This window comes from Acomys minous (assembly GCF_964271855.1).
Source record: "Acomys minous genome assembly, chromosome: 16".
NCBI lineage: Eukaryota > Metazoa > Chordata > Mammalia > Rodentia > Muridae > Acomys > Acomys minous.
The window spans coordinates 29,372,916-29,386,486 of NC_140498.1; the positions used below are offsets into that span (position 1 = coordinate 29,372,916).

The 13,571-nt window shown below is 42.6% G+C and overlaps 2 protein-coding genes across 3 annotated transcripts in view; one reads left to right on the forward strand and one right to left on the reverse strand.

Annotated features, from left to right (window-relative positions):
- Positions 1-933: 933 nt before the first annotated feature.
- NUDCD2 (NudC domain containing 2) lies at positions 934-11,048 on the reverse strand. The gene is made up of 4 exons (XM_084763850.1): positions 10,523-11,048; positions 8,713-8,761; positions 8,174-8,325; positions 934-4,633 (listed from the first exon to the last, which is right to left on the reverse strand). Exons 1-4 carry the CDS (start codon positions 10,709-10,711, stop codon positions 4,550-4,552), a joined length of 474 nt encoding a protein of 157 aa, XP_084619976.1. The 5' UTR covers positions 10,712-11,048; the 3' UTR covers positions 934-4,549.
- A 75-nt stretch (positions 11,049-11,123) lies between these two features.
- Positions 11,124-13,571, forward strand: part of HMMR (hyaluronan mediated motility receptor) — a 29,243-nt gene continuing 26,795 nt past the window's right edge. The window contains exon 1 of one of the 2 annotated variants that reach the window (XM_084763845.1): positions 11,124-11,250. Coding sequence is in view for 1 of the 2 variants with exons in the window: in XM_084763844.1 (XP_084619970.1) it covers positions 11,330-11,375 (46 nt within the window). In the remaining variant the exon portion in view is untranslated. Of the gene's footprint in view, positions 11,376-13,571 lie in introns of both variants that reach the window. The other variant, XM_084763844.1, reaches the window with a different exon arrangement.

Here is a 13,571-nt window from a genome sequence, read left to right on the forward strand (position 1 = left end):
TTACTTGGCGCAGTCTACTCCCAAGTCTGTGCTGTTGTCCCTGGCTGGTCAGGAAATGACTTAAAAACTATAGAGCTGCTAGCTTGAACCCAGATTACTACTTAACACCAGGACAACCCAGTTTAAGAATGGGCAAAAGATTTGAATAAACTTTTTTTATCTTTCAGGAAGATACACAAATGTCCAATAAACACAAGAACGCTAGCTATAACTTGCCTTCACAGAAATGTAAATCAAAACCACAAAGAGACCAGTGAAATGACTCAGTGGGTAAAAGAACTTGTCACCAAGACCTGAGAACTACATGGTAAAAACAGAAAACTGACCTCTTTGCACTTGTAGAACATGTATGCCCCCAACCCCTCCCCCCACAAACAATAAATATATACGTATACAAGCGTACAGAGCCACAAAGATACTAGTTACTATCACTAGAATGACTGGACTCAGAAAGCCAGCTAAGAGCAAGCGTAGGCAGCAATGTGGAAAAACTGGCACACTGAACACCACAGGTAAATATAGAGATGCTTTGGAAAACAGCCTGGCAGTTCTTCAAATGCTTAAAATGAAGATGTCGCATGTAAGTATCTTAGTTAGGGTTAATATTACTGTGATGAAACACCATGGCCAAAAGTAACCTGGAGAGGAATGGTTTGTTTGATGTACATTACTTGAATCACAGTCCAGAGGGAGGCCAAGCCAGGAACTCAAACCCTGACGCAGAGGCCACAGACACTGTTGCTTACTGGCTTGCTCAGCCTGCATTCACGTAGACCCAGGACCACGTACCACCCACAATGGGCCGGAATCACCCCATCACCAATTAAGAAGCCCTAAAGGCTTGCCTACAGGCAGATTTTATGACAGCATCTTTTCAAATGAAGTTTGCTCCTCTAAACTACTTCTAGCTTAAATGGAAATAACACTGGCCAGGACAGTAAGAAAACACTTTAAGCACATAAAAGCCTGGTGGAACACATTTATAGCAGCATTACTCAGCAGAGACAAAGCAGGAAAATACCTAAATATGCACCTTACAAATGGACTAACAATATGAGAAGGCCATACAACAGAATAATATTCATAAAACAAGCATGGGTAAACTTCCCCAAAACCACAAATCCTATGGTGCCATGTATGTGAAATGCCTTTTATAAGATCTATGCAGTGGAATATCCAAAGATGGCTGGGGCAGAAGGTAATTATAGCTGAGGAAAACAAGGCTTCTATTGTGGTGATAAAAATGCTTGAAAATTCACTAAGCCGATGGCTGTGTACTCTGGGCATGGTCAATTATATACAGAATGGGTGAGCTTATGGTATGCAAATTGTCACAACAAACTTTATGATTTCATTTACATTATATATTCAAAAAGAGACAAAACCATACAGAAGAGCCATAAACAGAGACACTGGTTTCCTGAGTTGACATCTAATAGTGTAACAACAAAGAAAGAATTTCACTAGTTCTCAGGTGACAGCACTACTTTAGGGTAAACAAGAAAGTGCTTCCACAAACCTATATATGTACTAAAACTCACCAAATTATTCATTAGAAAACATTAACTTTATATGTGTTTGTTCTAAATAATATTGAAAAATAAAAATTTCAAAGAGAATCAACTCAAGAAAAGTACTCTTCCTCCCAAATATTCGTTCCTAAAAACATTAAGGAAAGTAAGCAAAAAGCCAAAAGCATCAGAATAGACCAGCTCCTGGCATTCAGTGCTGGGCTTGGGCAGTGAAGACACCCTTACACAGCCTCACACATGGAAGGCCCTCCTACGGAGGTGGCCTATGGCAGGCTGTCAAGCAATGGAGGACCCTATTGTTTAAGGCTGCAGTCCTGATCCAGATAGCCTTTCTGACCTTGGCTCTGGATAGAGAACTCCCTCTCCTCAGCTGGGCCTCACACTTTCAGTCTAACATCATCTGAAGAGTGTCTTCAGGCAGAGATGCCTATAACCATATCTAGTATATGAACTTTGGCACAGTTCCCTGCTAGCTCTCCCCTCCCTTTGCCTATGGGATTATTAGGTACTGTGTTGCTGTTCATATGATAGAACCATGCTGCCAAATGCCAAAGCAGCCCTGGAATCTCTAGCCTTAACCATCTATGTACACATATCCTGTAAACCCCCCACTCAAGGACTATACAGCCTTTGTTCACCCAGAATAAAAAGTTGAGCTATCCCAATGCAGTGGTTCCCAAAGGTCATTCCATTGTACTTTCAGGCCTTGTTCTTGAGGACCCATGGTCAAGGACCCCAGGAAAGAGGAGAGTCACAATCAAGTACATTGAGAGTGGTGGAAACCAGGCGACTGAAGTAAGTTCTAAATAAACCTCATGGGATTAGAACTGGGTGTCTAATGGGAAGTCATGATTTCTAGTATGCATGTAGAGGTTTAATGTGTGCGAGGTAAAACACACCGAGAGTGTTCACACACCAGCACGGACGGCTAGCTTTTAAAAGCATTTATTCACTAAAGAGAACTGGAGGCTTTAGCAAAATGCTTGATTCTTAGACTGGGACAGGGATAAGTCTGGAGAGTAAGAACTTGCTCAAACAATGACAGAAAAGGGCAGAGAAGCCATCTAGACTGGTTTTAAACTAGCCAAATTATATAATTTTAAGCATAAAAGTAACGAGAATAATAATTTTGTTTTTCTTTTTCAAGGCAGGGTTTCTCTGTATAGCCCTGGCTGTCATGGAACTCTCTCTGTAGACCAGACTGACCTCAAACTCAGAGCTCCCCTTGCCTCTGCCTCCCAAGTGCTGGGATTAAAGGCATGTGTGACCTACATCCAGCTGAGAATAATAATTTTTAGCTCAAAGAATAAAACAGTAAATAAGTTTAAAGTTTGGTTAAAATAAGAGCTGCTTAAAACCTACTTTCCCACAAAACACCCAAAACTAGGTATTACAGTAACGTGAAGAAATCTAGCAGATACTACCTTACTCACTAAGATAGGCAGCACCAGGTACAGGATGACATTCGCACGAAACAGGAACTCTACAGACAATATACCTCACCCTGAACAAGCAAGAGACAAAAGTCTCATAGTTTTCAAAAGTGCAAAACCTAAGCCAGGCACAGATACACACCTGTTACCATAGGGACTGAGAACTGAGGCCAGACTACATGATAAGACCCTGTTTCTCTCCCTCTCCCTCACACACACACACTATGTATATATGTATGTATGTATGTATGTATGTATATGTATATATAAATAAATCCAAGGGAAAACGGGAACTTGTCCCAGACCGAAGTGAACGCTGGACCTCTGCTAGAGCAGCACATCTTGATTACAGTACTTCCTCGTCTGAAGGACACTGTTGGTAACAGTTCAGCATGAACGGCACTGGTCTGAGGATTAAACAGTTGATTTTCTAACTTTAATGCTTGCATAGTTGAGAGAACACACTTTTTTTTTTTTGGACACAGGAATTCTCTGTGACATCATCCCTAGATGTCTTAGAACTAGCTCTGTAGACCAGGCTAACCTCAAACTCGGAGATCCACATGCCTCTGCCTCCCAAGAGCTGGGATTAAAGGCATGTGCCATCACATCCCTGCTGAGAACATACTTTTTTTAAGAAAAAAAAAAAAAAGTAAAACATTAAGGTGACACCATGTCAATTTATTTTAAAAACTTTAAGATTTTTAATCTGTTAATGATATTTCACTTGTAAGCTTTCTATACATTTCAGATATGTTTTAAAGCATTAAAAGATACAAAAAGGATGAAGGAAAAATTTTCTAGACAATCCTGCCTGTCTGAATCATTAAAATTAAATAAAGTGACTGGCTTACAACCAGGGGCCTAAATTTGTTTTCTGACACCAACAGGTTATTAAGATCTTTGTTCTTAGGGTTTTACCATTTTTCAATTTCTTGACCTAATCACTTAGGCAGCACCACATAGTTAGAATATTTCACTAACTAACGCTATCCAAAGTACTTCTTTGTACTTTGTTTCCTTTCTTAAAATGCTTCCAGTACTGTAAGTACTGTACTTTCCCTGTATGGACTAGCATACTCAGGTAAAGGGATATAAAATTCTGTCCTCACTTTGTAGACCAGGCTGGCCTTGAACTCACAGCGATCCACCAGCCTCTGCCTCCCAAGTGCTGGGATTAAAGGCGTGTGCCACCACCGCCCAGCCCAAAATTCTTACTCAGAAGTTTACTGAACACTATTTCTGCATCACATCAAAAAAAAAAATTTAATTTTTCCATGAAGGCACCTTTCATTTCACATGATTTGTACTCCAATGCTTTTGTAGTAAAAATACAATTAAATATGAAATTAGTAAAATGTAGCCTATAAAACTTAACGCAGAGCAACAAGCCTTCCCGTCTTCCACAGGACATCTGCACATCTCCTACGGCAACCATATCTGAATGTAGTCTTTACAATCACACTGAAGTACATCTCGCAGTCTGTTAACTGTGACATCCGTAATTTCATCCCTCAGATCTGCTGCATTAAGTTGCCCGCAACTGCTGGGAATCCTCAAGCAGAGCACACTACAGAACAGCAGTCATTTCTCAAGGTTTGAGAAATCTGGTCCACCCTTTGTGTAGTTCCCTGAGATTTCTGCTCCACTAAAGTCAAAACCAGGATTCTGAAAGACATAAAATAGTAAAACTTACAAGGAGACCAAGTTGAAGTCACCACTGAACAAAAAAGAAACAAGTAAGTCAAAAAATAAGAAAAGATATCAAACTTCACAGTATCACCTAAAGAAAAATTAAAATTAAGACACCTTGCAGCTTTCAGATCTGTAAATATTTAGAATAGTGACACATATGTGACAATGCTAGCCTGTATAGTGAAATGTATATTTCAATTTTACTATGTATAAATGGACTTTAAAAGCTTTTTTTTTCCTGATTGACATACTATGGACTGAATGAACATTAGGCCTCCTACAAACTAAGCAAGCACTCTATGCTGAATTATGCTTTTTTTAATTTAAAATTAATTTTTTCTTCTTCTGAGACATGATGTGGCTATGTCACCCAGGCTGGCCTTGAACTTGCAGTTCTCTTACCTCATCCTCCCAAGTGGCTGTAATTAAAGGTGAGTGTCACCAAGCACAGCTAATACAGCATTTTTTTTTAAACTTTACTATATGCCATGCAGAGTTCTAAGAGATATATAGTATTTTAGCATATGGATACATATTATATATTATAAAGTACTGATTCAAGTTTTGGGCTTTTCAGGGCAAATTTCATTTGTTTAATGGGCATTTTTTGAGCTCCTATTTGGAAAATACCATTTAAACACATGTGGATTTCAAAAGTAAACAAATTAAAGACCACTGCTATAGAGAACCTTACATTGTAGTAGGAAAACACAAATCACAAACCATTAAGTGCCAGTCACAGAGCTTAATAAGTTTGACTTGTACAAAGTCAAGAAGTAAACTTTAGACTTTGCAGACATGACCTCTGTCATAATTACTCAATTACAAGAAATTGCTCTATGTAAGACAAAACTTTACCCGCAAAGACATGCAGCAGGCTGAATTTCCCTGACTCTCATTTTGTCAACCTCTGATTTAGTGTGTTAAGGCTTGTAAGTGCTATAAAAAAGATAAATAAAAATAGGACGGAAAATGATAGACTTTAATGGGATAGTCAAAATATGATTTACTGAGCAATGAGCTGAAAGCTACCACTCCAGTCAGCCAGCATCAGCAGAGAGCCAGGCATCCTGGCACACACCTTTACACCTTTAATCCCCGTACTTGGGAGGCCGACCTCTTTGAGTTCAAGCCCAACCTGATCTATTATATAGCAAGTTCCAGCCCAGCCAGAGCTGTACAGTCACAAACAATCAGGAGAGAAACAAAACAAAACAAGGTAGGAGAGGTAGGTAGGAAAGTAACTCATCTCCGGGCATTGGTGGCGCACGCCTTTAATCCAGCACTTGGGAGGCAGAGGCAGGCAGATCGCTGTGAGTTTGAGACCAGCCTGGTCTACAAAGCAAGCCCAGGACAGTCAAGTCTACACAGAGAAACCCTGTCTCGTAAAAACAGAGAGAGAGAGAGAGAGAGAGAGAGAGAGAGAGAGAGAGAGAGAGAGAGAGAGAGAGAGAGAAACTACCCATTAAGTATAGAGATAAAAAGGGAACAAAGATTGAGGGAATGGCAAACCAATGCCTGGCTTAATTAACTTAAGATCCACCCCATGGGAGATAGCCAACTCCTGAAACTAATTCTCTGCTATGCTTGCAGACAGGAGACTACTGTAACTGTCTTCTGAGAGACTTCATTCAGCAGTGGAGTGACAGATGCAGAGACCCACAGCCAGACAATAGGCTGAGCTCTGGGATTCTTGTAGAAGAGTGGGAGAACACCACAAGATCTATAAAGTAAACTAAAGTAGGCCCATGATGGCTCACAGAGACTGAACCACCAACCAAAGCATACATGGACCGGGCCTAGTCCCGTACACATATGCAGCAGATGTGCAGCTTGGTCATCACATAGGTCCCCTAACAATGGGACTAAGGGCTTGTCAGCGACCCTGTTGCCTACCTTTTGGATCTTTTCCCCTAGGTTGGGTGCCTTGCCAGGCCTCAGTGGGAGAGGATGCACTTAGCCCTGGTGAGACTTGGTATGTCAGGGTGGGTTGGTATTCATGGGAGAGACCTCTCCTTCTCTGATAAAAAAGAGGGGGAAGGATGGGACTAGGGGGAGAAAAGAGACGGGACTATGATCAAGCTATAAAGTGATTAAATAAATAAATGGGAAAAAGTTAAGGCATATAAATTCTTTTTTAATCTCATTGTATATCACAAAAAAAAAAAAAAAACAAAAGGAAGAACTTGGGGAATTCTGAGTAGAAAAATGCACTACTCTGACTTACACTATAAATGACTTCTTTAATTGCTACTTTGAGATGACTGCTTGGGCAAGAGTCAGGAGGCTAGTTAGAAACTCACTGAAGGGCTGGAGCGATGGCTCAGCTGTTAAAGGCTAGGCTCACAACCAAAAAATATAAAAGGAACTCACTGAAGTAATCCAGACGAGAACACTATAGACTGGGCAGTGTGAAGTGAAGCCAGTGATAACAAGATTTCCTAAGAGGTTGCCCAGTGGGTGTGAAGCCAGCGTGTAGGACTAACGTTGCCATCAGGTGTCTTCTCCAAGGGCTCCCTCTACTTCATTTTCTGAGGAAGAGTTTCTCAGTAACCCAGAAGCTTCCGAATTCTAGGTGGTCTAGACAGCCAGCTTACCCAAGAGACCCTATTCCTCTGCTTCAGGAGTGCTGGGATCAAAGGCAGCCACCTCACTGCCCAGCTTTGCATGGCAGGTGCCACATCCACTGGGCCGTCTCTGACCACCCCACCCATAATTCTTAATTATGAACAACTAGTTTCCATTAACTAATATGAAAATTAGGAAAAAAAAATTGGCTATGAAATTAGCTGTTCATGTTGGACATTTAAAGTCTTACAGACAGATAAATGGATCTGTTCAGTAAGTAACTAGAAATGCAAGCTGAAAACTTACAAGGAACAGTCCTGGTTACAGACACTGAAGTGAGCATGAAACAGGTGGAAATTATCCACTGAAGTTCTCAAAGTACAGTGGTTAGTTCCTTCCTCTACCAAATATCCACCTTGGAATGTTCATACACTTTCAGAGGGGAAGGGACAGGTTTGTTTGAAATAGAGAAAAACAGGATAATAAGACAATATCAAAGGGAAATAGCTAAATAAAAATTCTACATGCAAATGAGAGACATTAAAAATCAATCAGACAAAAAGGCAGAGGCATGAGGTTGGGGGGGGCAGGGCGGGGGAAATCAAATGAAGGGACCTTGCCTTTTTTTTTTTTTTTTTGGTTTTACTAGACATGGTTTCTCTGTGTAGCCCTGGCTGTCCTTTGTAGACCAGGCTGGCCTCAAACTCAGAGACCTGCATGCCTCTGCCTCCCGAGTGCTGGGATTAAAGGTGTGATGTGCCATTCAGTAATCTTAAATCTCACAGCAACGCATTTATTTGTGAAATTTAAGGCCCATACAATAGACTATTTTCTAGCCATTCACTTTAAAATTCACCCAAAAGGTTTTTCCAACTGCGTATCCCACCTCACAAATACAGGCACTTGGATCATGTGACTGCACACACTCACACGCATCTGACTTACTTCTTTCTGGAATCGCTCTAAGGTAAGTTTTCTCTGCATTTGGTCTTGCACCCAGGGATCGGCTGCATACTCAGACTCCAGAAGGGAAGTCCAACAGTTTGCGGCATCTCTCTTGGTCTTTGTCAGGACAATGCGCACCATTTTTCTATCCTCTAAAATAAAAGAAACAAATGACAGAGAAATTAGTTCCTTGTTAAACCTTGTATTTTCCAAAGGCTGTTAGGTAAGTGGGATATACAGTTGTTCCCAACATTTTTCTCCATTTCTCACAGCTACAAAGAGAAGAAAATAATACAAAGGAAAAAACAATACCATGATCCAACTTTTGTTTTGTTTTGGTTTCCTTTTTCAAAACAGGGTTTCTCTATGTAGCCTTGGCTGTCTGTCCTGGACTCACTTTGTAGACCAGGCAGACCTCAAACACAGAGATCCAGCAGCCTCTGCCTCCCACTGGTGCTCAGATTAGAGGCATGCACCGCCATGCCATGCTCCTCGATCCAATTTTTAAAAGTTTATGAATTATAACAGACTATTCTTACCCAAAGTCCATGTTCCTTCATCAGCGATTGTAGAATCAAACAATTTCCCCTGGAAAATAAATACAAGGTTCTAAAATTACAACATTAAGTTTTATAAATTCTTATCATTAAGATTTGGCTTGGTGATGGAATAAAAAATTAGTTGTAATCTGAATAAATTAACTAAATAAAAAAAAGGGGGGGGTCGATTTGGCTTGGGCAGGGCATGGTGGCACAGGCCTATAATCCCAGCACTTGGGAGGCAGAGGCAGGAGGATCTCTCTGAGTTCAAGGCAGCTTGGTCTACAAAGTGAGTCCATGACAGCCAGGACTATAAGAGAAACTCTGGGGGAAAAAAAAAAAAAAAAAACGAAAAAAAATCAAAAAAACACAAGGCCCTCTAAACAAAAACAGATAAAGCTATACTACTCCTTACTGATAGAGAAAATGTGAAATTTATGTGTAAAATGCTTTACCAATTAAAGTGAACAAGGCGCCAGGCAAGGTGATGCATGCCTGTAATCCCAGCACTTGGAGGGGATCTCCTATTGAGGAAGTCACAGAAATTGCTCTATAGACCAGGCTGGCCTCAAACTCAACAGAGATCCACCTGTATCTGCCTCGTAAGTGCTGTTATGAAAGGCAGTGAACAACCACCACCTGGTGACTGTTTTTCTTGCAGGAGAGTCTGTCAGCAGTTCTCAACCTGTGGGTCACATATCAGATACCCTGTATATCAGATACTTACATTACAGTTTCATAACAGCAAAATCAGTTATGAAGTAGCGACGAAAATAGTTTTATGGTCGGGGATCATCACAACATTAAGAAACTTTATTATAGTGTGGCAGCATGAGGAAGGTTGAGAACCACACTGGTCTTTGTAGCCCTGGAGCTAGCTAAGGAGATCTGGTTGGCTGGCCTCAAATTGGAGGAGATCCACCTGCCTCTGGTTCCCAAATGCTGCGATCAAAGAAAGGTGTGAGGCACTATGCCCGCCTTAAAAACGCTACCTTTTAAAGTCAATGTTATTAAAGCCAGTTCAATCTCTTTTGAGGAGCTGGCTCTAGACAATGACAATTTCTTATAGAGAGCTACATATTGCAGATTTGATGTCAAATTAGATGTGACTAATTATTCATCTCCTCCTGCCCAAAGTTGCAAACAGGGCACCCTGTCTCCCTTCCCCACTATATTACACGGCCAGCAAACAGGCTACGCCTCTGTTCTAGGGGTGGAATATACTGATTATTATGTGAATGTTAATAAATTAATTCTTATCTAAAACAAAAAACAAACAAACAAAAAACCCAGGTATGGCCAGATTCGGTGAAATCAAATAAAAGGGATACTTTTCATTATCTTGATGACCATCATGAATATGCAAGAAACTTGTAATTTAGAAAGCCAATCCGACATCTTTGAATCCTCATTCCATCACCCTATCCTTGTTTGTAATTTCCTGCATTTGCCTACACATCATGAATACGGTTTAGAAACCTTTTGCCTAGTATCTGGGACTCTTTGACCTAGTTAGCCTTCTGTTAGCATAGGAACCCCAGAGGAATGAGAAGAACCCCAAGTGTGTTTTAGAAACAAAGGGGGGGGGGGGAAGAGATCTACATTTCTGCTCCCGCAAGATCTGCTGGGGGGGGGGGGGGGGTAGGTGCTACCTTCAGACTCCTGGCTCCCATCAATTTACCGCTTTCTTTCTGCCCGCCAGGAACTAACCTTGCCTCCCAGCAGCTATCCCTCTGAAACCGTGCAATTTTAGGACTCAGGATGCAAGGAGGCCAGAAGAAGGAACTCGGGACACGCCCTGGCTTGCTACCTTGAGGATCTCGCGGCCACCCACGGACAGAGCCACGTGCCGGCTCTGCAGGCCGCACTGGATGTCCTGTGCGCGAGTGCCCGGGGGCACCTGGACTTCAATGAACACCTCCTCCAGTGTCTGGTACCACTGTCCCCACGGCGTCCCGCACGGAACCACCCCACTACGCTCCTCAAACGGGGCAGACATTCTCCTCCTCCTCCAGATGCCGCCGAGGGACACCGCTCCGAGAGCCAACAGCACAGGCGGGATGCGACTCAAGAGTTTGCCTTCGGCGTCTTGGGGTCACCGCACATGCGCAAGAGTCCAAACTGGTGTGTCCCGGTGGGCAAATTGTTTTCCCTTTCAGAGCCCATTCAGGACGCTCGCGAGACTTAGTGTGAAAGAACCGAAGCCCAGAGGTGTTGACATCCCAAGAACGACGACGCTGGAACAAAGGAGTGAGGAGCCCACAACCTTTTGTGCCAGTATGACGCCAAAATAGGAACTCTCCTACTGGCTGCCTGTGAAGTGCGCCTGCGCGAAATGTGCTGCCCCCTAGTAAAAATTGAGTAACACCTGACGTGATTGGACGGCGCTGCGGCGAAAAGACACAGTCCCTTATTGGCTACAAGCTTAAACTCACAGCCCTCCCGTTTGAGCACTGCAGAAATCTAGCGTCCATGCGCCATGACCCATTCAGGATTGGTCAGCTAGGTGTAGGTTTTCTGATTGGCTGGCTCGGGAAGGTGAGGAAAATTTGAATTCAGGCGAGCAGACAGTTGCCAAGGCGTTTGGTTGCTTTCACGTCTGGACTCAGCTGTCAGAATGTCTTTTCCGAAGGCGCCCCTGAAAAGATTCAATGACCCTTCGGGTGCGTACGGGTGCGGGAGCAGGGATGGGAAGGGAGTGCCCTCTTCGTCCCTCAGTCGTCCGGAAGGCAGCGTAGGGCCGGGTGGTATGTGTTTTTTCTTAAAACTCACGCAGTAAACTCTTAGCAAGCGTTGTATAGGATGCTAGAGAGGAGGCTCCCAAGTGAAGTGGGGTCCTGACCCCACACAGCGAGCCTTCATGCGTGAAATTCTACCAATAAGCCATCAACGCCATAGAGAAAACTACAGCTGGTTGAAGAGGATTAGGAGCTGGCAGGTATTACGAACTTTTGTTTGTTTTAAGTTATAACTTTCTTTTTGACATTATATGGAATGTAAAAGCATGAAGACTGAGAAGTCAGTTAAGTAATAACAGCTGCCTCAGGTTCTTTTTTTTTTCAACTCTCCGCTGAAATAATCCTTAAATAGTATTCAGCATTGATGGCACTTGATGTGTAATTGGCACAGTAATTTGAGTGGAGATGGTGGTAGTGCCCAAAAAGTTAGGATAAAGTAATTTTTAATGTTTTGTCCTGTAAGAAATAAATAAATGTTTCTGCTGAGTGTGGTGGCGCAAGCCTTTAATCCCAGCACTTAAAGGCAGAGGCAGGCAGATCTCTGTGAGTGCCAGCCTGGTCTACAAAGGGAGATCCAGGACAGCCAGGGCTACATACAGAGAAACCCTGCCTTGAAAAAACCAGCAAAAGAATGAAAGAAAGAAATACGAACTCTGATGCCCCATATTTGCCCATGTCCCCTGGATGGGGAGGCCTGGTGGCACTCAGAGGAAGGATAGCAGGCTACCAAGAAGAGACTTGATACCCTATAAGCATGTACAGGGGGAGGAGGGCCCCCTCAGTCACAGTCATAGGGGAGGGGAGTAAAGGAAAAATGGGAGGGAGGGAGGAATGGGAGGATACAAGGGATGGGATAACAATTGAGATGTAATATGAATACATTAATAAAATATACTTAAAAAAAAAAAGAAATAGGTGTTTCCAGGAACTTAGTGGCCTGTGCCGATAGAAAGTCTGTCAGTGACCCACCCCTTCTAACAAATAAACAGAAGTGAGACTGAAATCTGCTCAGAATTGGCCTGTGAACCCAGACTCCCATAGATACACCCTGTGCTCCTAACCACTGTGGCATCTACACACAATAACTTAGGAGCCTTAGGTATGATGTGATAGATGCTAACCATGCAATGGTACTGTCATAAGATCTGGAATTTGTTCCTTTGAGTAGCCAGGTGAGCAAAGTAGCAAAGCTGTACGCTTTACAAATGGGAAGATTGTGGGAGTTTCTGTGTTGTTCAGCCAGCAAGTTAGTGATAGAGCTGATCTCCTCTGTAACATCTACTGTTTAATAGTCAGTATTAAGTCTGTGGTTTCTGCCAGCACAAGGTCAAGTGAGTGATTAGATTAATCCAGTTCAAGGGCTGCACCGCCTCCAAGGGTTTCAAACAGTTTAGGTTCTGCAGAGTAGGGCAGACTTTTTATGTTTTGAGATAGGGATACAAGCACAGGCTAGCTTTGAACTCCAGCTGCTGACTTAGAGACCTGCATCACCACACATGGCTCAGCTGCTGTTTGATTGTTTTGTTGTGGTTTTTTGGTTGGTTGGTTGTTTTGTTTTGTTTTTGTTTGTTTCTTTGTTTTTTTGGTTCTTTGAGACAGGGTTTCTCTGTGTCGCCTTAGCTGTCCTAGACTCACTTTGTCGACCAGGCTGGCCTCAAACTCACATTGATCCACTTGCCTCTGCCTCCTCGAGTGCTGGCATTAAAAGTGTGCGCCACCATGCCCGGTACCACTCATTACTTTATTAGGTGATTTGATATTTTTAAGTGAGAAACAAATTTATGTCTAAGATATTCAAACAAGTGGGACCGTCTTATGTGGACACCAAAGAGATGAAATAGGCACATTTAAAAGTCCCTTCAGACACAATGGTCTCCATTCCTTAGCTCCAGCTGTGTTATAACCTGGCTGATTTTCAGTGTTCAGGGCTAGGTTTATTTATTTATTATTTGTTTGTTTGTTTGTTTTTTCGAGACAGGGTCTCTCTGTGTAGCCTTGGCTGTCCTGGACTCACTTTGTAGACCAGGCTGGCCTCGGAACTCACAGCGATCCGCCCGCCTCTGCCTCCCGAGTGCTGGGATTAAAGGCGTGCGCCACCACGCCCAGCCCTCAGGGCTAGGT